Source organism: Ramularia collo-cygni, assembly GCF_900074925.1.
Source record: "Ramularia collo-cygni strain URUG2 genome assembly, contig: RCC_scaffold02, whole genome shotgun sequence".
In the NCBI taxonomy this organism is placed as follows: Eukaryota; Fungi; Ascomycota; class Dothideomycetes; order Mycosphaerellales; family Mycosphaerellaceae; genus Ramularia; species Ramularia collo-cygni.
The window spans coordinates 810233-833938 of NW_019716256.1; the positions used below are offsets into that span (position 1 = coordinate 810233).

General features: G+C 51.9%; 13 protein-coding genes; 9 read left to right on the plus strand and 4 right to left on the minus strand.

Moving 5' to 3' along the window:
- Positions 1 to 1152: 1152 nt before the first annotated feature.
- Positions 1153 to 1485, minus strand: RCC_01865 (uncharacterized protein; the record flags this gene model as incomplete). XM_023767150.1 has 2 exons in its annotated part: positions 1153 to 1230; positions 1288 to 1485. The coding sequence occupies 2 exons, from the start codon at positions 1483 to 1485 to the stop codon at positions 1153 to 1155; spliced, it is 276 nt and encodes a 91-aa protein (XP_023622918.1).
- A 507-nt stretch (positions 1486 to 1992) lies between these two features.
- RCC_01866 (related to FMP36 Found in Mitochondrial Proteome) lies at positions 1993 to 2423 on the plus strand (the record flags this gene model as incomplete). XM_023767151.1 has 2 exons in its annotated part: positions 1993 to 2089; positions 2143 to 2423. The coding sequence occupies 2 exons, from the start codon at positions 1993 to 1995 to the stop codon at positions 2421 to 2423; spliced, it is 378 nt and encodes a 125-aa protein (XP_023622919.1).
- A 353-nt stretch (positions 2424 to 2776) lies between these two features.
- On the minus strand, positions 2777 to 3919 carry RCC_01867 (probable sterol 24-C-methyltransferase; the record flags this gene model as incomplete). The annotated part of the gene is made up of 1 exon (XM_023767152.1): positions 2777 to 3919. One exon carries the CDS (start codon positions 3917 to 3919, stop codon positions 2777 to 2779), a length of 1143 nt encoding a protein of 380 aa, XP_023622920.1.
- Positions 3920 to 4281: 362 nt separating this feature from the next.
- On the plus strand, positions 4282 to 5472 carry RCC_01868 (probable Pre-mRNA-splicing factor slt11; the record flags this gene model as incomplete). Its single annotated transcript, XM_023767153.1, has 1 exon — positions 4282 to 5472. The coding sequence occupies one exon, from the start codon at positions 4282 to 4284 to the stop codon at positions 5470 to 5472; it is 1191 nt and encodes a 396-aa protein (XP_023622921.1).
- A 418-nt stretch (positions 5473 to 5890) lies between these two features.
- RCC_01869 (probable pyruvate dehydrogenase E1 component beta subunit) lies at positions 5891 to 7230 on the plus strand (the record flags this gene model as incomplete). XM_023767154.1 has 3 exons in its annotated part: positions 5891 to 6129; positions 6295 to 6769; positions 6823 to 7230. The coding sequence occupies 3 exons, from the start codon at positions 5891 to 5893 to the stop codon at positions 7228 to 7230; spliced, it is 1122 nt and encodes a 373-aa protein (XP_023622922.1).
- A 1556-nt stretch (positions 7231 to 8786) lies between these two features.
- On the plus strand, positions 8787 to 9566 carry RCC_01870 (uncharacterized protein; the record flags this gene model as incomplete). The annotated part of the gene is made up of 1 exon (XM_023767155.1): positions 8787 to 9566. The coding sequence occupies one exon, from the start codon at positions 8787 to 8789 to the stop codon at positions 9564 to 9566; it is 780 nt and encodes a 259-aa protein (XP_023622923.1).
- A 188-nt stretch (positions 9567 to 9754) lies between these two features.
- Positions 9755 to 10231, minus strand: RCC_01871 (related to pterin-4-alpha-carbinolamine dehydratase; the record flags this gene model as incomplete). XM_023767156.1 has 2 exons in its annotated part: positions 9755 to 10012; positions 10073 to 10231. The coding sequence occupies 2 exons, from the start codon at positions 10229 to 10231 to the stop codon at positions 9755 to 9757; spliced, it is 417 nt and encodes a 138-aa protein (XP_023622924.1).
- Positions 10232 to 10689: 458 nt separating this feature from the next.
- Positions 10690 to 10893, plus strand: RCC_01872 (uncharacterized protein; the record flags this gene model as incomplete). XM_023767157.1 has 2 exons in its annotated part: positions 10690 to 10732; positions 10808 to 10893. 2 exons carry the CDS (start codon positions 10690 to 10692, stop codon positions 10891 to 10893), a joined length of 129 nt encoding a protein of 42 aa, XP_023622925.1.
- Positions 10894 to 11566: 673 nt separating this feature from the next.
- On the plus strand, positions 11567 to 13354 carry RCC_01873 (related to MFS transporter; the record flags this gene model as incomplete). XM_023767158.1 has 6 exons in its annotated part: positions 11567 to 11764; positions 11821 to 11937; positions 11994 to 12174; positions 12227 to 12715; positions 12768 to 13081; positions 13133 to 13354. The coding sequence occupies 6 exons, from the start codon at positions 11567 to 11569 to the stop codon at positions 13352 to 13354; spliced, it is 1521 nt and encodes a 506-aa protein (XP_023622926.1).
- A 918-nt stretch (positions 13355 to 14272) lies between these two features.
- On the plus strand, positions 14273 to 15922 carry RCC_01874 (uncharacterized protein; the record flags this gene model as incomplete). The annotated part of the gene is made up of 1 exon (XM_023767159.1): positions 14273 to 15922. One exon carries the CDS (start codon positions 14273 to 14275, stop codon positions 15920 to 15922), a length of 1650 nt encoding a protein of 549 aa, XP_023622927.1.
- A 2981-nt stretch (positions 15923 to 18903) lies between these two features.
- On the plus strand, positions 18904 to 19348 carry RCC_01875 (uncharacterized protein; the record flags this gene model as incomplete). XM_023767160.1 has 3 exons in its annotated part: positions 18904 to 18966; positions 19022 to 19234; positions 19304 to 19348. 3 exons carry the CDS (start codon positions 18904 to 18906, stop codon positions 19346 to 19348), a joined length of 321 nt encoding a protein of 106 aa, XP_023622928.1.
- Positions 19349 to 20017: 669 nt separating this feature from the next.
- Positions 20018 to 21883, plus strand: RCC_01876 (related to 5^ nucleotidase; the record flags this gene model as incomplete). Its single annotated transcript, XM_023767161.1, has 1 exon — positions 20018 to 21883. The coding sequence occupies one exon, from the start codon at positions 20018 to 20020 to the stop codon at positions 21881 to 21883; it is 1866 nt and encodes a 621-aa protein (XP_023622929.1).
- Positions 21884 to 21976: 93 nt separating this feature from the next.
- On the minus strand, positions 21977 to 22735 carry RCC_01877 (related to putative glutathione S-transferase; the record flags this gene model as incomplete). The annotated part of the gene is made up of 1 exon (XM_023767162.1): positions 21977 to 22735. One exon carries the CDS (start codon positions 22733 to 22735, stop codon positions 21977 to 21979), a length of 759 nt encoding a protein of 252 aa, XP_023622930.1.
- Between the last annotated feature and the right edge of the window lie 971 nt (positions 22736 to 23706).

The window sequence follows — 23706 nt, forward strand, 5'->3', positions numbered from 1 at the left end:
TTGATCCGCTTTCGAATGGGAAAGTACAGCTCGAGTCGAATCAATGTAGGATGTGGTGCAGGGCGCCGGCCTTCTCGCTCTGATGTATGCTGTAGGGCAGAGTAWCTGAATCGATGGACTGCKTGCACGGCCTTGAAGAAACGCAGCCTAGTCGACACACCACCAAACGATTGAGACACTAGCCGAGAGTCTGCGATGGAATATCGGATCGAAATCCGCGTTGGGAAGCTCACTAAGCCGTCTTCAGGATCATTGTTGGGCCTGATAGTATCACTTTACCCAATCTTCTCTATGTGGCGAAGGCTGCGTCTTGACCCCAGCAAGGGTGTTCCCAAGAATCCCTCCACTTGAATCAGAGGAGGATCGCTATCGTTGTGAATAAATCTGGTTGTCTTTGACTTCGACTGAGCGAATCAATGTGCGCTGACTCCTCGATTGTGTCGGCGTCCAAAGAAAATATTGGCCGAAGTCACTCATATCTCTCTGGATGAAATTGCTCCGGGGACGAGCATGATGTGTACTGACACCACCCAATGTGCACCAGAAGCGCCTGCAGCGCTCTGAGAGAGATTGAGTTCCCGCCAATCATMTTTCCAGCGATGGTATGCCGAACTTCTCGACCAAAACGGCGTTGAAGTGCGACATCATCATAAGAGGCGGCAGCAAGTATGGAGAGCAAAAGGGACCACCTCCCTTGTCGAATATTCTCGACATGAATATGAGGCGGCACGACTAGGAATGGGAAGTGCCTGAGAAGGAGATATTGCCATTTTTGTATGATCATCGAGGAAATTCGACGCTACTTGGTAATGTGTAGACAGTTCGCCCCTTCAAGATATTGTTGCGGGGACTTGATGTGCCGATTCGAACGAATTTTTGACGTCCATGTTGTTTCATAATCGGGACTCRTCAAGAGCCTGCTGATATGTTGATACGAGCCGATGCACTTGTCGACAAGTACACTTGACCGTCGTCCCAATCCATGCGTGTTAGACTCGAAGCGAATGCTGTGCGTCCCGGTGAACCGATAGTGAACCGTGATGGTCGCTGTACGTGGCACTAGGCAATTGACAGATTTTGTACGGTCATCGAGAGAATTGTCAAGATATGACTTGATCGTCGGCGCTGAAATGTCTTTCGCTTCGTCCAGGCTCAGGACAAAGACCCGTATTTCTCTTTTCGCCAAGACACTCGAGACAACCAGCTCTTGATGGGAACAGTTCTGCCGCTCTGTAGACACAATGCGTGTCAGAAGGTGCAAAACGCCCATGCAATCGCCGGGCTTACCTGACTGAGCTTCTGCAGTAGATGTTTCGCCATTCCTTGCTGCCGTCGAGGTCGCGTGTGGTCGATGGTGGTATCATGGCTCAGATAGCGAACGGAGTCATCTGTACGATATGTGGCAAAGCTCCTCTCGGTAGCGTGGGATTCTCTGACAATGGCATCTGTGGGATAGCTGACATCGTCACGTCCGTCTTCATACATTGTCAACCGATGAAATGGTCTTGTTGATTGAGGAGCAAGTCAGCTTCGTCCTCGATCCAGGCTTTAGTACCTTCACGACGTGGTCCATGCTGCTGATACGGCTGAGAGCTGTAGGCTTCTAGGCTTTGTTGTTGGTCGAGTTTCCGCAGCTCGCTGGGAACACCCTTGCTGTTCAGGATGTGACGGAATCATGGCTTATGGTGGCAAATGTCTTTTGCTCTGACCCTGAGCGCGGAAGGCCTAGAGAGCTGACATCGCTGTACGTCAGCATAGTCTGGGCGTAGGTGCTGCTGATTCGGACGGATGGCATGTCAGTCAAGACGTGCAACGACATGTTGGTATTGGTACCGTATTGGTCAAGACGACAACGCGGAGGGAAACGTCGTAGACTTCCGAACTTTAACCGATCGCAAACGATTACGCTATGCGACTTCCATACCACTCAAGACTCGAATGATACAACAATAATGCGCCCACGATAGCACATACGGAGTCCAATCAATAACGATGTCTACATTGAGTCAACTAGAGAAGGTTGCAAACCGGGCCGCAGCTCTCGCCACCTACAGACATCTCCTTCGCGCCACAAAAATCGCATTCGCAGGTAAGAGCCTCATCCYCGCGATATCACGGATTGACTGTCTGACTTGCTCTCAGAGGATGTTCCCGTTCTTCGAGCATCTCGTGCCCATGCGCGTACTGAATTCCGCAAGGGGAAATCATTAGCTACGGGCTCCACCGAAGCAGCACAAGGTATCGAGCATGCCCAGGGCGTCACGCAAATCTTGAGGGAAAACTTGGTGCAGGGGAAGAACGTGGGTGGAGACAAGTGGAAGCTGAATATTCATGAACATACGMAAAGACTGGACAACGATACWGCTGGGAATCTGAAAGGGACGAGAAAGAGCTTCAAGGAGATTAAGGATTCAATTTTCTGAGGCATGGACACACTGCCAGCGCCGTGAGGCCTGACAATACATACTACGTGGGCGGGGAAGACAAGGGGCGGTAGGGGGCCTTTGCGAGGACGAGGCTTGTTGGGAGCGATGCATGTGGAAGAATGAACAGAATGCCACTGGATTGCCCATTCGAAAGTCCAGAGACAACTTGGGGTTGGGAGAGAGAGGCAATGTCCACCAGCATCACATCTGGCAGGAGACGCCAGTGTACAATATGTATCAACAGGAAATTCTACAAATACAAACGCCAGCCCATGCTACCATCCGTTCAGAAACCGGGTCATCCCAACAACCGCTCTGTTCGCAACTTCATGCCCTTCCTGTCGGCTTCATTACGCCTTTGCTGGCTTGCGGCCGACCATCAGGTACATCGGTGTGAAGAGCTTCTCCCTTCCGCCAGCGACTAAGCAGTCTGCTGCCAATGCGAGAGAGTCGGCCGTCTTCTGAGTTCCCTTTGGTGCCAAGCCAATTGTCTCCATAGCGCCTACCAGCCTGTGCACGGTACCACGCCCGATCTTGGTCATTCTCGCCAGTGTGGGCAAATCCCAGATGCTCTGCATGTACTTGAGTTCTCCTGAGATGGGGAAGTACCAAGGCAGCTCATCAGGACGATCGGCCAAGTCCTCGTTCACTTCCAGCTCGAAACCGGCAGCCTTCATCGCTGCCAACGCAACATCGATCTTCTCCATGTTGGAGATACCATCACCCTCCTCGATTCCCAGACGGATCTCACGATGTCTGGGGTTGTCGTTGTCGTATGCGTCGGTCATCAACCACTCGTACACTCCAAACACACCACCCGGCTTCAGCACACGGAAGATCTCGCTGTAAATTCCCTCAAGGGAAGGAGCGTGAACAGTGGCTTCGATCGCGTACACCGCGTCGAAGGAGTTGTCCTCGAAAGGCATCTGCATGAAATCGCCCTTGACATAGCTGAGCTTGTGGGAGAGGCCCTCCTGCTCGCCGTATCGTGTCGCACGCTCGATCTGGTAGTCGTTGTTGTTGAATCCAATGACATTGACTCCGCTGAACTTGACAATCTCTCGTGCGGGTCCTCCCACACCACAACCAACATCAAGCACTTTTTGGTTCTCTTTCAGGCCCATCTTGAGCGCGAGGTAGTGCTCGTGGCGAGCCAATGCCTGGCGGAAAGGCTCACCCTTGCTGAAGCGGCAGAAGTGAAAGCTCTGTCCCCATCCATATTCGTATAGATCGGTGGCGAGGTTGTAGTAGTGGCGGGTAAGGGKCGCGTACTCATCGCGACGCTCTTTTCTTGTCTCCTCAGTCTCCTCCGCGGAGTTCTTGTTGTCCCAATGCTTGAAATAGGAATCGACGGCGAGCTTCTGCGCGTCGTGGTCCTTGCCAAATGCAGCGAAGAGACCCTTCTTCTCAGCAGCGGTCTTGCCATGCAGAGCTTGCTTGAACGCGAGATCGCGCTCCTTGTCCTCGCGTTCGAGCTGGGCTTTGGAGGCCATGGCGGGCAGACTTTTTATGAAAGGAGGTGGAGGAAGGGATGCGATTCGTTGGTGTGTTTTGCAATGTAGAATGGTAGAAAAGGAGGTTGTATGTAGATGCGTGTAGGAAAGGGAGGGCACGGGGAAGTAATTAAATCGTATCGATTGGTATCGTACGAGCCACCCTCAACAAATCTCCAAATGCAGACTGGAATAATGAGACCACTTTCACTTTTTTGTGAAGCGAGACCCTGGATCGTACCTGCATAAATCTGCCACCTTCTTCTCGCGGACTAGTCGATGTGACTAAGCATTTTATCCCCAGTCCGCCTCCAGCGCATCGTCTGGCGCGAATCTACAGCATCCACCCTCCAACCACGAACATGCCGCCACAGATCAAGCAAGATCTCAACAGATCCGGATGGGAGACCACCGATCTGCCCTCCGTTTGTGAACGGTGTCTGTCGGATAATCCATACGTCCAGATGCTGAAGGAAGACTATGGCGCAGAGTGCAAATTATGCACACGGCCTTTCACAGTCTTTCGCTGGAAAGCAGACCGCACAGCCCGCCAGAAGCGCACAGGAATATGTCTGACATGTGCGCGTCTGAAGAATTGCTGCCAGTGCTGCATGCTGGACTTGAGCTTCGGTCTCCCCATCACGATTCGTGATGCCGCGCTGAAGATGGTCGCGCCCGGTCCGCAGAGCGAGGTGAACAGGGAGTACTTTGCACAAAACAACGAGAGAGAGATTGAGGAGGGAAGAGGACTAGAGGGATACGAGCAGACGGACGAGAAGGCTCGGGAATTACTACGACGACTGGCAAGCTCCGAGCCGTACTACAAGAAGCAGAGACGGCTCGAAGCAGAAAATGCAGCAGAGGGTGGCCAGAAGCTCTTGGAAGGTGCTAGTGGGGAGGACGGTGGGCACAAGCCTGGTCCAATCCGCACGGCAGATTCGAAGCAGAAATCGCAATACGGATCTGCGTACGGTGCATCATCGTCCAGGGGAGGCGCAGCCGCGGGTAGCAGCAGTAGAGGTGGGCGTGGTGGAGGAAGAAGTGGCAAAGGATTCCCATCAGCAGCAGCAGTGCCTATCCAACCCAAGGACATTCTTCCGCCAGCCGACCAAAACATCACATCACTTTTCGTAACGGGCGTCGAGGACGACCTTCCCGAACACGAGCTGCGAGTGCACTTCGCGCAGTACGGCGCATTACGATCGGTTGTCTGTAGCCACCGCTCTCATTGTGCTTTCATGAACTACATGGATCGTGCTGGTGCAGAAGCTGCGGCGGCGGCATGCCAAGGACGAGCGGTGGTCAAAGGGGTCCCGCTTCGCGTGCAATGGGGCAAGCCGCGCACGCTCGACTCACTGGATCCAGAAGCGCGGAGAGCCAACGCGCAAGCTGGGCGAGGCACCCAGCAGGCAGCGAAGAGACAGGTCGGAGCATCTGGTCAGAAGGCCATCGCTGGAAGTGCTCCCGCGGCGGAGGACTTTGACTCCCTCGCAGCTGTTGCCCCACCACCCGGACAAGGAGATGTAGAATACGCTGCCATGGCTGGGGAGTGAATGACCATGTGGGAGCAGCAGTACATAACACCGTTGACTTGGAAGCGAGGCGTATGGCGTTGGCACATCACAGAGAGGCTTGGGATGTATGCTTTGTGGGAACCCGGCGGTTATAGGGTAGAAATGAAACGAATCATGACATGAACATCATTTGGGTTCTAACTGTGTAGCTTTACTTTACTTCACTTGACTTTCTTGCCGCCGCAAACAAAGTTTCAACACGTGCCCACGAGTCGCGCTAAAACATATTGGACCCTGCTTCTTGCTGATCGGCCCGAAGAAAAGCACCCGGACAGATGTTGAGGATTGAAGCTCAGATCTCACCACAAGCAGTTTCATCGTCAATCCATCCTCCTTCACCACCTCCCCATTCCCAAACCATCCGCGGGCAGCCATCAATCGACACCTTGCCTCCACCATGGTTGCTGCTCGCTTCATCCGTCCCGCGGCGCAGGCATTGCGCTCTACGCCTACAGCTTTCCCAAAATCTAGCTTTCAGCGAATTTCCGCGCCGGCTGCATCACGATGGAGGACGTACGCGACGGGCACCAAGGAGATGACAGTGCGTGAGGCACTCAACGAGGCAATGGTGGAGGAAATGGAGAAGAACCCCAAGGTTTTTGTGCTGGGAGAGGAAGTTGCTCAGTACAACGGCGCGTGAGTTTCCCCGACGCTAGGCGGATTTGATGGAAACAAGTGCAGATGGGGATATCAATGCCAGGATGTGAGGGGTTTTGGCAGGAGGAGCTGGCAAGCTGCGCAGTCGTGATGGAGCAATAGGGGAATGAGCGGAACAAGATAGCTGACACATCTCTCCTGCAGATACAAGGTCACCAAAGGCCTATTGGACCGCTTCGGCGAGAAGCGTGTCATCGACAGTCCCATCACAGAGTCCGGATTCGCTGGTCTTACAGTTGGTGCGGCCCTGRCTGGCCTGCACCCTGTTTGCGAGTTCATGACCTTCAATTTCGCCATGCAAGCCATTGACCAGATCATCAACTCCGCTGCGAAGACACACTACATGTCTGGTGGTATCCAGCCATGTAACATCACTTTCCGTGGACCCAATGGTTTCGCCTCGGGAGTAGCAGCACAGCACTCACAGGATTACTCGGCATGGTACGGATCGATTCCTGGCTTGAAGGTTGTCGCACCATACTCTGCGGAGGATGCCAAGGGGCTGCTCAAGGCTGCCATTCGGGATCCCAACCCGGTCTGTGTGCTCGAGAACGAGCTTTTGTACGGTCTCTCGTTCCCAATGAGTGAGGAGGCGCAGAGCGACGACTTTGTCATTCCTGTAAGATACTGACTGCGCCTTTCCGATGGAGCAGTCATGCTAACGAGATACAGTTCGGTAAGGCGAAGATCGAACGCCCCGGAAAGGATCTCACCATTGTCACCCTCTCGCGATGTGTCGGCCAGTCTCTCCAGGCCGCCGAGATCTTGAAGAGCAAGTACGGCGTTGAGGCTGAGGTCATCAACCTCCGCAGCATCAAGCCGCTGGACGTCGAGGCCATTGTCAAGTCTGTCAAGAAGACCGGCCACATGATGGCTGTGGAGTCTGGATTCCCTAGCTTCGGCGTTGGCGCTGAGATTATTGCRCTCACCGYAGAATACGCTTTCGACTACCTGGAGGCGCCTCCAGTCCGTGTCACTGGTGCTGAGGTTCCTACCCCCTACGCGCAGAAGCTTGAGGAGATGGCTTTCCCTACCGAGCAACTGATTGCCGACTACGCGGCGAAGCTACTCCGCGTGTAAGGATCAGTCGCAGCGGCTTTTTGATAGAGGCCGCCATGGCTCATCGTCCTGGTCCGAGTTTGGGCGGCCACGTGGTGGCTGGATCATAAGCCCATCACGTAGGTGACAGCTATGGCGGCCACATGGGATACTGTACTTTTAGCAGTGGCGTTATCTGTTTCCCTTGAGGTGCTTTCTTGTGTACACCTGGGAGCGGACCAGACATAGCATCATGGACGGAGCGGGAAGCGGGGACTTTGTTTGTTTATGCTTATGAACTATTCCCAATCAGCAGTCCTCCCTCATCTTTCATTTAATCTACCTAGTGTTTGACTGACACTCCATTCGCGGTGTGTACTACCGCGCACGCGAGAAGCAGGAACCCGACCAATTCCAGCGCCACCGGCCTGTGGTGAAACAAGAGCCAAGTGTTAGGTGCATTTCGTCTGGCGATTTTCACTGCCTAAGGTAACGTGTATGCCGTGTGTCACTCTGCATAACAGAACAAGAAGGTTGCACGGCAGCWTCATGGCGGATCTTTCTTTTCTTCCAGTGCTTGTCATTGCCGCATCCTCACTGGAATCGGCAAATTTCGCTCGTTGGACAGGACGCCTCGTGTGACATTTCTCGAAGTTGTCGAGAACAATCCGATCTCAGTGAGAACAACGCCAGGCTACGAGAATCGTGGAAGTGAGACAAGACTTGGTCAAGCCATCACGACCCCCAAACACCTGGAACTCGCACCACCTCCCCATTTGGAAGCTCGACGGCGAAATCGCGGACATGTTCGGCAGATACAAGTCAAAGACCATGGCTACTTCGAGGAAAGCATGAGACAGATTCAAACAGCGGTCATCTAGACGAGAACATACTGTCTTATAATCTGTTTCTTATTGCCAAAATTGCACTATGCTGCAGCAATCGGCTGATAGCGCGTGGAGAATCTGGCCGCGTTCGTCCGAGCTTGTCTGGCTGGCTGCATTCGTCTAACGATTTGGCTTGGCGCGTGCCAGTGCTGTAAGAGGTAGTCCMGTTAATCGCGGGAGCAAACAGCGACGAGGCTCTGCTGATGACTTGATTTGCCTGGTCCAAGCACATCAGACCATGTCGCAGAGACTCGGACGGCTTAGGGACGGCTTAATTGGATTGCCGCTGTCAATTCTGTCGATACGCGTCGTGCTATACAGCAATCGATGACGGCAGTGGAAAGCCAGCCGAGATACCACGTTGTTCGATGCCTCTTCCTCCAAGCAATTCCCGGCTTCTATCGCATTTCCATTTATGACTACTTCGCGTCGACGAGTGTGTAGTCGCACACGGGCGCTGACATGTTCGCTACACGATCATGGATAGATCCACTTGGCTGTCAATCGAAGTGGACATCGTTGTTAGTCATGGCGGTACCTGGTCCGAACCAGGCAAGTTCCACTGGAGAAGTGTTCATCACCCCGGGTATATAACCTGCCATTCCTGGCGAGTTTCAACCACAGCATCGGGTCCAAGTTTCGTAAGCTTTCGCACGCATCGTGACCTAGCTCGAACAATCCTCTGCATCTCTTGCATCTGCCAGTCGGATCATGACTGAGAGCCGCCGCTCTTCGAAGCCAATTCCTGGACCAACTAGCGATTGGAGCCCCATTGAAGATAGCTCGCACCCACTCGAACCTCYAGTGATTACCTGTGATCCGATCAAGTACCCCGAGGGACACTCCGACTGCCAGTTCTTGGATCTACCTGCGGAGCTTAGGATCTCGATTTACTCTGCAGCCTTTTCTGGCGGAGGAAACAGCCTAGCACTCCTCCAGACCTGCCGTCAAATCCACATGGAGTCCGCAATAGTCTTACACCAGCGTCCAATCTCCTTCTCCTCGCAAAGTAAACTCTTCTCCTGGATCGCTGAGACCCAAAGCGCAGAACTCGAGCGCGTAAAGGCCATCAAGCTTTGTCTGACAGACATCGACCTTTCGAGTTTGTTTGATCCACGGCCAATGGCGGACAAGAGGAATGGGAGATCAAATTCCTGCTGGTATCTGTACAGCGCGGAGCTTATCAGACTTGATCAGGCACTCCGGGCTATGACTGGACTTCTAGAACTCACAATTGTCCCTCTAGAGAGGAGCACGTCTTTGCTGCGAGGCCTGTACCTTTCTATCTTGGAGGGCATTCCAATGCGTTGTCCTAGGCTCAAGCTTCTGACGATCTACGACCAGGACACACTGTTGCAGAAAGTTCCTGAATTGAGAAGAGTACCCAAAGTTGTCTTTCTTGATCCGGAAGACTTGCACAGTTGGATTGTGCCTCCAGCCAAGCACGAGTCCAGGCAGCGGGAGGCGTACATCAAGATGGAGGTCGACTGATGAGATGTGTTTGACTTTATCGAGACTGTGACATAGCCATAATACTGGTCGGTTTCTTCAAGACTGGAGTGGGAATAGATGAGTTTGAAAATGCTTTGGCATTAGTTCTCGGGACCTGTTTCATATGTATCTTGGGCCGCGCTTCGGTATACAGACAGGCTGAAGATTGCCTCATGAATAGTATATTCTCAAGACGACTTTCCAGTACAGCAGTCTGCAGCCTGAATTTTGCCATCGGGGCCAATCTTCACATCGCATGCTTCAATCTCAAGCTCCTTGAACTCCAAAGCGGCATCATCGCAAAACTTTGCCATGTGCGTGTCTTTACTCGACAGTCCTTCCGGATTGTGAGTGGTCCACCGGATTTGTGTCTGGTTATACACATTGCTCCACTCCGGGTGATGCTTCGTCTTCTTACACTCGGCCGCAACAGCGTTCATGAAGTCCTAATGACGACAGTCAGTCGTCGGAGATTCCATATTGGAATCGTACCTATGCAGACATACCCAAGTAGCCTTGAACGTCTTAAATTTAAAAGGTCGCTCCAGTCCTTTGCCGCCATTGCACAGCTGCCATTTGCCAGCATCCACAAGCTTTGTGGCTTGCTGCAGCAAGTCCTTTGCGTCTTCTCCGGCTGACGTAGTAATGTCTTCTGATTTGATCATCTTTGCTGGACTGTTGGTGAAGGTTCTTAGGCTGGTTCGGGGAGTTATTCTGATCGCCCCACCTCGCTGATGGCAGAGCTGGCGGACAATCCTTGATGAAGACATAGTTCAGAACGGCCTTCAGGGATGAAGCCCTGCGTTCTATTTGGGGTGAACAAAAAGAGTGTGGGTACGACACGCAGAGTGAGGATTCATTGAAGCGCTCATAAAAAAAATGTTGTATACTCGAAACGAGAACGTAAGTAAGTGGACTTCTCATCATCGTGCTGAGATCGAGAGAGTTTGGCTAGCCATGAGAGCGGGAGGATCCGCGAGCTTGGACGCGGCAATCCTCCAGCCCAGAGAGACACTTCCTTCCATAACATCTACATACTGCAGTAGACACTTCCACACTACTCTGCTCTGGAGGCTGATGACAGGAACGTACCTACTCGATTTGACATTACCTCAGGTGAGACATGACGGGCATGATTCCGCAGCATTTGWCCGCTCAAGATTCCGGTAAGCCTGGTCTCGCGTTGAAAGTATACTTCCATCTGATTCATTCATCGCGGCGGCTGATATGACGCAAAAAAGATCGCGAGTCTAATCGATTTCCTTCAAGGCGGCTTCGATTGAAGCGAGGAATCTTCCTGCAGCCTCTCTCAAACATCCTAGGATGACAAGTGCCGACTCTGTCAACCGATGTCAGCACTATATACGGCGTTCTGGCAGCGAATGGAATATCCTAGAGCTACTCCAGTCAAGGCTTGCCTTGGCTCTTGGCTCGAATCTAAACATCCACCGTTCTTTCCAATAAGACTGTGTTCAAGTCGTTCCACAAGGTAGCAGCCCCAGCTATCACAATCGGCTTACCATGCGTAGACCCTGAAGAATACAGTAGTCCATGCCCGGGCTCCAGACCATGTATAATCATGCACCTATAAGGCCGCGAAGAAGTGATAGCACACAAGGTACTGCAGGAAATGCAGTTGTCAATATTCCAAGAGCTCGTCCTATAGCTTCACGACTTGGACCTTCGCCAAGAACCGGAATCGCCAGCGACAGCTTCTGTCTACAGTACACGTCTGTACAGGAGGACGTGCAAACCCATGTCATGATTCTTCGAGCGCGCCTCATCCCCGCACGTCCATGGGGAGGGGAAGCGCCTTGGTAAGGACTGACCAAGCGCACCTAATGCAGACTTCACGAACCCAGGTGTCCGAAGAAACTCAAGCCTGTCCTACGCCATGAACTGTGGGTATATGAAACCACATGTACCTCTCTCTCCTCTCTTCTCCTCTCCTCCGCTGCTATTATACATTCCAGAGAGTCTAGTTGCTCAGTACGAGCAGCATGGCCACCCCCGATAGCCCCAGACAGTGTCTATCCATCAGTCAGAAGGCAGATGTCGGTCTCGTCGAGTATGCGGAATCACCAATCGATAACCCGAAGGTGGAGAATGGGTCCGAGGAGTCTGCATTCGGCATTGACCCTGTGAGGGAGAAGGCACTAGTCCGCAAGATCGACAAACATGTAATTCCTATGGTCATGGTACGTCCATACCTCCAAAACAATGCGGTTGTAGCCTGCTCTGACCATGCTTACAGAGTCTCTACCTAATGTCGTTCATTGATCGGGTCAACATCGGGAACGCAAGATTGTATGGCTTGGAGGAAGATTTGGGAATGACGGGGAACATGTTCCAAATAGCTGTCTCCATCTTGGTATGCTGATAGGTAAGGCAAGTTTGAAGAGTGTGCACGCTAAAGCAGGCATGCAGTTTGTCACCTATGTCTGTGGAGAGCTTCCCTCGAACTGGATTCTGAAACAATACGTACGGCCCTCTCGATGGATTGCGAGCATCACAGTTGCCTGGGGATTAGTGGCCACCTTATCAGGTCTCACGCAGTCTTACGCCGGTTTGATTGTGTGTAGACTATTGCTAGGCCTTACCGAAGCAGGTAAGAAGAGTATCGTATGACCCTCCGATCGACCGTCAATTGATTCCTCTAGGTCTCTTTCCTGGCATGATAACTTACCTGACCTTGTTCTATAACAAGCAAGAGCTTGCCCTTCGAACTGCATATCTATTCGTGTCAGCTGCCATTGCGGGTTCTCTCGGCGGTTTGCTTGCCTACGGCATAGGGTTCATGGATGGCCTAGGGGGATACTCCGGCTGGCGCTATATCTTTATCATAGAAGGGTTTCCGACCATTGTCCTGGGCGTCATCGCTTGGTTTTTCCTGGCTGATGAGGCCGACACCGCATTCTATCTAAATGCAGAGGAGCGAGCCCTCGTTCTTAAACGTCGCGCCGCGCAGCTGGGGGTCACCCAGACTTTCCAATGGCCGGATGCAAAGAAAGCATTCACTGACTGGAAGACATACCTATTTTCGGCCTCTCAATTCTGCAACGCCTGCATGCTGTACTCCTACAGTACGTTCTTGCCGACCATCATCATTCAGATTATGCCGGAAGCCGGTCGAGCCACTACTCAGTTGTGTAAGTGTGCCAGCATCTCGCCATCACCAAGACGTGGGCTGACTCGTGGTAGTGACCATGCCTTGCTATGCTGTTGGTGCAATCGTCTTCCTCATTCTTGCTCGTGTCAGCGACTGGAAGCAGGTTCGTGGGCCGATCGCAGCGACAATGGGCTGTGTCAGCGCTACTGGATACGCGATCTTGCTATCGCGCGGTCCACCTGGCGTCCTTTACTTTGGATGCTTTGTCGTTGCTGCCGGCCTCTACATTGTGGGCGGTATGAATATGACCTGGCTCAACCTCAACAATCCAAGATATGGCAAGCGTACCACGGCATCTGGCATGCAGATTATGTTTGGAAATTGTGCTGGTGTTGTGGCACCTTTCGTAAGTGGTGAATGAATGGGCTGAGAAGTTCTAATGACTGACTTGTCGCAGCTCTACCCGACAGATGATAGGCCTCATTTCGTACGGGGTCACGCCGTCAATGTCTCGCTTGTTGCCCTTGGGGCTTGCATTTTTGCTTTCTTCTCGGTCTACTTTAGGTGGGAGAATAAGCAGAGACGGCTCGGAAGGCGTGATTACAACGTGGAAGGCAAGACGGAGGAAGAGATTCTTGCCATGGGTGATGAGAATCCTCGTTTCATGTACACGACTTAAATACATAGTGAGGCACCCTGAAAGTGTTCGGCCCAAATACCATACTGACTGTATGTACTTGGCATTCACATGCCGACTGTCCCAATCTTGTCTGCTAGCCTCGAACAGCCGAGCTTGGTCCACCGCCATCTCGGCCGCTATCTTAAGTTCAGGACGCAAGTCATGAGAGACGACTCGAAGCTAGATCAGCCAAACTTGKTTAACTAAGGCGACGGTGCTGACTGAGCTCGATGAACAAGCCCCGAGTGGAACGAGAGGTATACCAGCCCGTAATCATGCTTCAGACTGCCACCAAGTACCACCTAGCTTCCTCCTCAGTCCAGCGCAAGGCTGAAGGGTTAGGGTTGGGGTAGTGGACCATGTTGGAAATCTGTTCACAAAGCTCCAGGTCCATCGAGAATCTGAAGCCAATACCACTCAATGTGCGAGATAGAGTGTCTTGAGGACCAGTATCATGTTAATTKAAGCGTGGACTACTCTTTCCGTTTGGTGATGAAAGAATGAGTCGAAAAATGGATTCTTTCATACAACTTCTCCCTTCGCCTTGATTTCTCGCCTCCTTCGATAATTATCCCAGGCCATTTTACGGACGCAGACGCTGCAACCCATGAAAACAACAGATCCCTCAATAAAGCGACGAGAAGGAGCAGTCGTAGGAAAGTGTGCTTGGGTATAAAGCACAAATAAGCATTAAGCATTTTGTTCAAGCATTCCCAAGGAGGAAGCGTGCCTTTGTTACGTCATACATGCCAGGTACGTACGCCTCGGTGCTCCGAACGCGTTCGATTGTGATCGCTAGGAGTAGTAATCTATAACATTCAACATCCACGTCGTCAACCCACAGATGTGCCTCCCAACCAAAGCCGCATGCACGCGACAATCGGACAGTAGCCATACGGGGCCACAGCAATAACAACGATGCTTCCCACCCTCGACGACTGTGATGAATGCACGCCAGCATATCTCGCTCGGCGCCTGGATTCGGTGCCTTGGTCGATAATAGCACTCGCGTCGATACCCTTTGTGCTCACATGGATAATAGCCGCAACACTCGCACAGCGGAAACTGTTCCCTGTGCTCGCAGGAGAAGTGGGACACGAGAGCGATTCGAGTGGGTTACCCACCACGAGCAAGGACAGCTTCAAGCATGGCAGCAAATCGTGGAAGGAATCAGTCAGACACCCTTCAGCACAAAGGATCGCGTCATCGGTCTTTTCAACCAGCATTGGGCTATCTGCTGTCCTGGTGGAACTATTGTTGTGCGAGATCTCAAACACCTTGAACCCGGCTGCAAGAGGACTGTTGCTGAAGGTGACATTGGGCTCGCTATTGACGCTGAGCGTTGCCATTACACCCGCCTTGGAGATACATGGAATGATCAAAGATGTTTTCGGCTCAAAGGCAGACTCTGTGTCCACTCGAAGAAGTCGGCCAACCCTTCGACGTGTGCTAGAGGTTGTGCTCTTCGCATCGTGGCTGGCTCTATTCTGGTATATCCCGCAGGCCTCCATCTTGCGCAAAACTCTACACGATCACAAAGATGCTCATACAGCAGGCGGACACGCCTTCACGGAAGCTTGTCTGGAGAGGATTGGCATCATTGGCATCACGCTCATGGCCTCGCTTTCTGGCTTTGCCGCCGTCTCCTCCCTGTGGCAGACATTTGGTGTGCGGCACCGAACGATAAAGGAAGCCGATATCTCGCGCAAGGCCGCCGGTCTTTCGGCAACGGAAGGCATGCTTTCTGTGAAACAGAGCAGAGCGCGTGCTCTGGAACGAAAGATGTCGGAATCCGCATCTTCATCCGAACAGCCTGGATTCATGGGAAGAATGATTGGGTCAATCCGCGGCTCGAGTGAAGCCCAAGAGCTCAAGGCCTTGCGCATGGAAATTTCCGGATTGGAGACGATGCGATTCACGCTCTCCAATTCATTGTCAAATATGCAAAACTTTCGCACCGACCAACAGCGTTCGCATACTCAGCATGGCAGACTCCTCACCATCGCCAACATGGGCTTCGCAATCTACTGCGCTTACCGAATCTTTGCGACATCGCTGTCTTCACTACGCAGGTGGTGGCAGCCTTCGCACTCATTCGCGGCCAGTGACCCCATCAACAATGTCCTGGCAATCATGACGACCCATTACGACAGCAATCTCGACCGCGATGCTTGGTCACGCCAGATCAGCTTCTTGCTTTCAGGTGTGATGCTGCTGGCATCCTTCAATGCAGTGCTCCAAACATTTCGCGTGTTTGCGAGGTTTGCGCCGGGCCTGTTGCAGCATGCTCAAACGAGCTTGCCTCTGATCATCTCTCAGATCGCGGGAACATATGTCATAAGTTCCGCCTTACTCCTACGAAGCAATCTCCCGGAAGAGGTAAGCAGCGTCATCACCGAAGCGTTGGGTGCACCCCTGGAGGGCCGCTTTGTGGAGGCATGGTTTGAAAGCGTCTWCTTGGTTGCCGTCGGGCTTACCGCGACAGGAATTTTGGTTGGAAGGAAAGTGGGAGGTAACGATGATGACTGGGATGATGACGGCAGTATAGAAATGGGCAAGCAGAGCTGATGCTYAATTTCGTAGCCACATTAAAATTTGATGCAGTACGGATGCTTGCGAAGGCGTCCATGCTTTGGTGATGACTGACCGTGCTGGTATGAAGATGTGATGATCATCGACGCCCAAGATCGATATTCAACGCTTGCGTCATGTTGTTAGCGTCTGGGGAGGCGACTGGGATATTGAAGAACGGCAAGACAGCCACCTTGACAACATCCTCGAGCAAACCAGATACAACGTCTTGCAGCTCACCTCCCGTCTGCGCAAAGTCAGGAAAAGCATTAACTTCCAACAGCCATGCTTTACCTTTCATATCCACCATGAAATCCAACCCAAAAATCTCAAAAGCATTAGGTAGAGGTTGGAAATGGATACTCATACTCCTCGCTGCAGCTTCAAAGACTTCGCCAGTCATGGAGCATATTTGCTGATAGACATCTTCTTTCCAATCGGGACTTGAGATGCCTGGGAGTGAAGAAGGTAGAGACCAGAAAGCATGAACGCTACCTTCTCTCTCACCCGATTGAAGACATGTATTGGTCAAGTGACTGGCGAGATTGGCGTTTGGGTCGCTGGATGATGAAGGGGGTGTGTAGGAGTTTCCGGCGAAGAGAGCAAGCATGGGTTTGTAGACGTATACTTGTAATGCCCCGACGGCGAGCACGTAGGTTCGAATGTGGAATTTCCGGTCCGCGGATGGGTGTGGTGCTGGCATCAGTAATGGTGGGTGGACATATGGCTGTGCGATGAAGTGTCGGAGTTGGGAGGCCATTACACCGTCGTTTTCGTCGCTTTCTTTCTCTCCGTCGTCTTGCTCGTCTTCGTCGTCGGATAGTGGATCCCATTCCTCGAAAATCGCTTGAAGTTCTTCTTCGGAGCTGAAGAGGCGGATTCCTTGACCGCGGTCACTCATGCCTGGTTTTAGGATCCACCATTCTTTACCTACAGCGTCTTCATCCAGCGCAGCATTTCTTGCCCAGCTTTCTTTCAACTCCCACGCTTCTACCAGTGCATCATCCAGGAATTCCGCATAGTCGACCTCGAATTCTATAGACGGAGTGACATGATCTTTGAGCAGGCTGGAGGGATGTTTGGAAAGCCAATGTGAGACGGTGGTGGAGAGATAGTGCTTTCTTATGAGAGCTTTGCGGATGACATAGCTGTTGGCTATACTGGTGGAGGAGTTTCCCATGAGATGATCAAAGTCTATGCTTTCGTATTGTCGCCATTGTAAGAATTTGCTTGTTGGAGATGGAAGCTCGGAGATGCTCTTGACAAGGACTAGGAGATTGGGAGGAAGCAGAGAGGAGATTTTCGCGATTAGTAGAGGTTGTACGTAGAGATCCTCGTAGTCGATCACGGCATAGATCTTTTGGTCCTCCATTATTCGAGCGAGTCAGACGGAGATTGAGCCTGTGCTGGGGAGGATTCCGGCTTCGAAAAGATGATCCCGGCCTTTCCCTTGAATTTTGGACTTGGTGAGGGTTGTCTTTTCCCGACTCCTCTCGAGCGCTGTGAAGCCCGACTAGGTTCTCGACACCAGACGGGATTGGCAATGAGCCGCTTTTTTTGCACGGTTATACAGACTCCAGCGTGCGACCTTCAGAATGGTGTTGTGAAGAAGAAGATTTGCAGCAGCAAAGCCAGGATTCTTTTCTCGGCTTCCCGCTCCGGCTTCTTCCCGAACTTCCCTCTCGTACCTGGTCATCCCATGGTCTCGCGCACAAGACATCACTCTCCGAGAACACCTATGTCCGTATCGCGATCTCCAGCCCGCTCCCCGCTGGATCCATTGAGGTACGAATCTTCCATCTCTCACACTCCGTTATGCAGAATGTGTGGCCTGCGACCCCGAATTACCACCCCCTTGCTAGAGAAAGGTCTATGATCGCTCTCAGGGACCATCAACTCCTATGCTGTCCCTGATGTCTCATGGCCCACGCCTCGAAAACGTGCTTGGCCAACCGTCCCTCCACCCGCTCGTCACGCGGAGTCGTCAGGGTGTAGTGTGATGGACGTTGATGAGCGAGGAAGCTCAATCAGGTTCCATGCTGCGTGGGAGAGTAGTCCAACATGAACACATGTCGCGCGGCTGCCAACCAGACTCTCATCGGCCACGAGCAGAGACACCAGGACATCGCACTACGGTCATATCTTCGTCCTTTGCGTTGGCAAGAGTGCATTGTCCATCAATGCTGACTGCACGCTCGATCGCCGTAGTCCCTCGACCGTCGCCGAGATGTACCCCTCAACCGTCGCCGAGATGCACTTGTCGACATCCAGCTGTAACAATCGAGCCTTTGAGCCATTGCCGTCAGGGGTCAAGCTCACAGTCCATACGCTTGCGAAACACATGTGCTTGGCTGATCATCATGTTAGATGAGAACTGACGACTCGGCACAGAGCGATACATGGTCACTGTATAGTAGTTCGTTCCGGGCCAGCTCTCCAGCTTTCCGTATCACAGGACCTGAAGATCATTTTGTGGGTAGAGCTTCCCTTCACTTCCGGCGAAGACTGCCAAGAGAGGGATGAACCGTGATGCGTCGACTTGGCACTGTTCGGATGCCGCTCCAAGGCCAGTGCCGCGTGCGTAACCTCTTTGAGCACCGATTTCGCAGCTCGAAATGCTGGCATCCGTGGTTGTGCTATACAGACGATTGGGACGGTTTGAAGTCCTAACGGTAGAGCTGGGCGATTGGATGCACATCACCAGAATCTGTGGTCGCTCCGCCCCATTGCACTCCTGCTGGTCGACACAGGAGGCGAATGCTGTAGGATAACAAGTGGCTCATCAGGTATAAGTAGCTGCTGCTCTCCTCCTCTCATATCTTTTCATCAGCACATTCATCTCATACATTCTAATCACATAAACTTAATCACTTCAACCGTCCACTCTTTTCACCAATCCAACTATCCCTCTCATTAACCCGCTCATTATCCCAAACAACAACCCACACAACAACCCAAACAACAACCCAAACGCAAACATGCAGTTCACCATTGTCGCCATTGCCGCTTTCGTCGCCTCCGTCTCGGCCTTTCCCCAGGATGTAAGCCACACTCTACAACAATCTCTATTCTCGACACATGCTAATCATCACAAAGGCCTCTCTCCACAGCAGCGTCGTCAAGTCTTGCGCCAAGGGAACCAAGGTCTCTTGCTGCGACACCAAGGGTCCCAACGAGGGTCTTCTCTCCAACGTCCTCGGAGGCAGCTGCGCTCTGTCCAACCTCAACATCCCCATCGCCGCCGTCGGCGGTGTCTCTGGCAGCCAGTGCAACCAAGGCAACACATACTGCTGCCCCGTGAACCAAGAGGTAAGTCATCAATCACATCCACCTCCGTCTCACACCCGAGTGATGACAAGAATCTGACCTCCTCAACAGGGCAACCTCAACATCGCTCTTGCCTGCATTCCCGTCCAGCTTTAAACAGGGGGACTCTCTGTGCAAAAAAACACATCAGCATCAGCGATTTATCTCACGGCAGCATTGCGATGGAACTTGTATGATATGGAGTTTGAAACTCAGCCCAAGGGTTTGAGAGTTGTTTAATTTTTTCCACCGGGAGACAGACAGGCTACTGGCCCCCGAGATGCTTCTGCGGCAAGACTTTTTGGGATTTTGAGATTTGGGATCACACATTTGGTGCTCTTGGATACGTAAAATATATATAAGAATCCAATGGTTGGAGTGTATTATTGACTGTATACTGTTCTCCTTCTCATCAATCTGTGCTGTGGTATTTTGAGGCGCCTCGAGCCATGCGCGGTTGAACGTTTAGCCGATGCCTGAGCTCCATCCACTGGGTATTGGCTCTCTTTCTCTCCATCGTTCAAACACTTAATGCTCTTAGGCCACGGAAAATACTTCATTCTTTCATAGCAGTAGAAGAGCCCTGCTCAATCGGTTCAAGCGTATACACTGATCAAGTCGATGTCGGAGGTGCATGGAGTGATTGGACGGGGCTGAAGGATGACGGGATTGTGGCGTAAGCTCTCTCGACTGCAGATAAGGCACCAGCCTCCTACCTTGATGGCTCGATTGATGTAACAGCGATTCTGTCATCTACAACGCAGTCACACCTCATACTTCCATGACATGTCGTTTCTACGGATCCCGCTCCTGCTGGCCCTCCTTCACACCGCCTTTGCCTCACAACCCTCAGCTCCATCTCCCATCGCGGCGCCTCTGCGGGAGCTTCCCTGGGGCCAGCTCAACTTCCTCCACACAACCGACACCCACGGCTGGCACGGCGGCCACCTCCAAGAAGCACAGTACAGTGCTGATTGGGGCAATTACATCTCTTTTGCCCACCATCTCCACAAGCGAGCCGACGACGAGGGTAGCGATCTGCTCCTCATAGACACGGGAGATCGCGTCGAAGGGAATGGCTTATATGATGCCTCCGATCCAAAGGGAAAATACTCGCTGGATATCGTGAACAAACAGTCCATTGATGTCATCACTGTTGGGAACCATGAGCTGTATAAGAGGAACACCAGCGTGAGAGAGTTTGATTCCGTGGTGCCGGATTTCAAGGACTCGTACATTGCTAGCAACTTGGATATATTGCACCCCAAAACCGGAGAGAGAGTGCCTTTGGCGACGAGATATCGCAAGTTTACGACTAAGAATCAGGGCATTCGGATCGTGGCTTTTGGGTTTCTGTTCAATTTTCGAGGCAATGCGAACAACACAATCGTACAGCCGGTGCAGGAGACTGTCAAGGAACAGTGGTTTAAAGACGCTATTCAGGATAAGAAGGTGGACCTCTTCCTAGTAGCGGGACATGTTCCGGTAAGAGATAGTCCGGAGTTTGAGGCGGTATACAAGGCCATTCGCGGTGAAAACTGGGATACGCCTATTGCTTTCTTCGGAGGCCATACACATATTCGAGACTACAGAAAGTTCGACAAAAGTGCATTCGGAGTGGAGGCTGGACGGTATATGGAGACGCTCGGCTTCATGTCCCTCTCTGGACTGAATGCTGGTAAGAAGGATGCCGTTATCCCGGAATCGTCGCCAAAGTTTGAGAGGAGATATATCGACAACAATCTCTTTTCGCTGCATCATCATTCGGGCACCAACGGCTCGACTTTCGACACGGAACTGGGACGAAACGTCTCAGAGGCCATTTCCAGTGCGAGGAAAGCGCTCAAGCTCGATCATGCATTTGGTTGTGCCCCTCACGACTATTGGCTCAATCGAGCGCCATATCCTTCAAATGACAGTCTGATCAGCTTGATCGAGGAGAAGGTCCTCCCAAGCTCGTTCAATGGTAGCAAGACCCCTGGCATTGTCATCACCAATACGGGAGCTCTCCGCTTTGATGTCTTCAAAGGACCTTTCACAATCGACTCTACGTTCCTCATCTCGCCCTTCACGAGCGGTTTCCGAAGCTTCAAGGATGTTCCGTACAAAGCTGCGACTCAGATCTTGGACATCTTGAACAACCAGGGACCAATTCTTCTTTCCGACTTGGTAGCGCTCACAGGTGCCGATGAGAAGTCACTGGCGGATCTCTCACCACCATTCGTTCCTATGGGTGTCCAAAGTCGTTTACACGCCGAGCAACAACAAAGATTCGCCTTCGACGACCTGAGCAATGGCAACCAACAGACCGTCCTTGGCAGCAGCGATGGAAGCAAATCTCCTCAAGTGCCCGGATACACTACCAACGATGATGCAGGCAGCGACGGCGACGACACCATCCACCAGCCGATCAGATTCTACGATGTTCCCAGCTGTATTGGAGCTGAAATCGCCTCCACTGCAACGGTTGGCACTCCGGAAAAGGTCGATGTCATCTACAATGCGTTTCTAGAGGACTGGATCGTTCTGGCTTTGAGATATCTTGGTGAGAAGCGGGACAAGTCAGAAGCCACCGATGCACTTGGTGGGAAGACTTTGWCCGATATTTTGAGCGATTGGGTTCATGCCAACTGGGCTTGTGAGAAGAAGTAGACGGTATATGGCTTTTATGACGGCGTCCTTTGCGTATTGTTAGATGAACGACCTCTGTTTGCATCATCCGAAGTTCAACAACCTCACCCTCATTCACTTATTGTCAACAAACCATTCCCCGCACGCCTCATGCAGTTCTCTAAGCTGCTCATCATACCCCACAAACCGCTCAAACAACCCATCCCCAATAATCCTCACAGACTCCAACAATGCAGCAATGATGAAATCCCCATAGCAAACCTGACTTCCCAGAATAAACGGCCCTTTATCTTTCTTATTACTCGCCAAGAACTCCTTGAGAGCAACGAACCCAGGCTCCGCAGCTTTCCAAGCACTCTCTCCCCCCGAAGCCTCGAATTCCTGCATTGACATTCCGAGTTTAGGTTCTTTACCCGCCAACCACGAGTCCAGATATTCCTCTTTGATGATATTGCGAGCGATGGCCGGGTAGATGACTTTGAGCATCGGCATGGCGATGCCACCGATGAGTTTCCCCACTTGCTCGTGCAGGCCAGTTTCCAAATGTAAGGAGGGTTCGGGACATGTTTCTTCGAGTTTGGGGGCGATGGCTGCGGAGTCTTGGAGGGATGTTCCATTGGGGAGTTTTATGGCTGGGAGGGTGTAGGGGGAGGGTTTTGGAGCTGGAGAGCTACCGGGTGGTGGGGAGGGATTGGGGGTTATGTTCAAGGAGGAGAGGGTTGAGGCTATGTTTGGGTGGTCGATGAATTGGGAGGTGTAGGGGATTTTCTTGTAGTTGAGGATTAGGCGGGTTTTCCACACGTTGGGGGACCAGCATGTGTTGGGTTCTGGACCTTTGTGGGAGAGGTCGTAGAGGATTGCTTGTCCGGACATGTTTGGGGAGGGAATTGGGGCTTGGGGTTGAGTTTTGGGTTTGTCTTGTTCGTGCTGTTTGAAGGTGGGAATGTTTTGATGCTTGATGGGGTGGTGTTGTTGTTATCATTGTAGTGCTTTGGCTAGTCTAGGCATCTACACACTTGCAGTAAATCCTTCCGAGGTCCAGGCACCAATGTAATAATTCTGGCCCCTCTGTCGATCGGTTCACATGCAAGCTTTGCTGCTATACCTTACTTAGTATGGAAGCTACGGGCAACATCATCTTTCCAACTATTCTGACTGCTCTATGCGTACATAAACGTATCGACGAAGTGGTTGCACATCAGATGTGAGCGGAAGGCCTAGGACAAACATATCCACAGACTGGTGAACAGAGGATATACCAAGTCAGCACATGAGAGTAGGTCGAACATTTCTTTGTCTGAAGTCGAGCAACTTTCACATGTTCCTGCCCAATTTCGCGCCTTTACACATTGAGCACGACGACGGTCCATACGAACGAACCTGCCTATGGGAATTCGCTCTTTCTTGGATTGGACATCGCACACTTGCTGCATACAAGTCATTCATATCCTCAGCTTGCTCTCTCCCACAAAGTTCAACTCCATCTCAGCATCAGAATATTTCAATCTCCAGCAGTACTTCCAAAGCATACGATTTGGAACTCCGAGCTTTGAACTTGTTGCACATTACACTACGATTCTCATCTTCGTCTGCACGTTCACGATAGAACCGAGATATTATACGCTCAAACACTATGTCGAGGCATGAATCTATCGATCTAGAGGAGTGGGAGGCAATTGAGGACGCAAATGGCGCCTCAGAAAGGAGCCCGAGGCCTGAATCCACGACTTCAGAGGAGTGGGAGGTGATAGAGGACGCAAATGGCGCCCCAGATAGGAGCCCAAGCCACGACTCCATCAATTCAAAGGAGTGCAAGGCAGTCGGCACCCCAGAGAGTAGCCCGA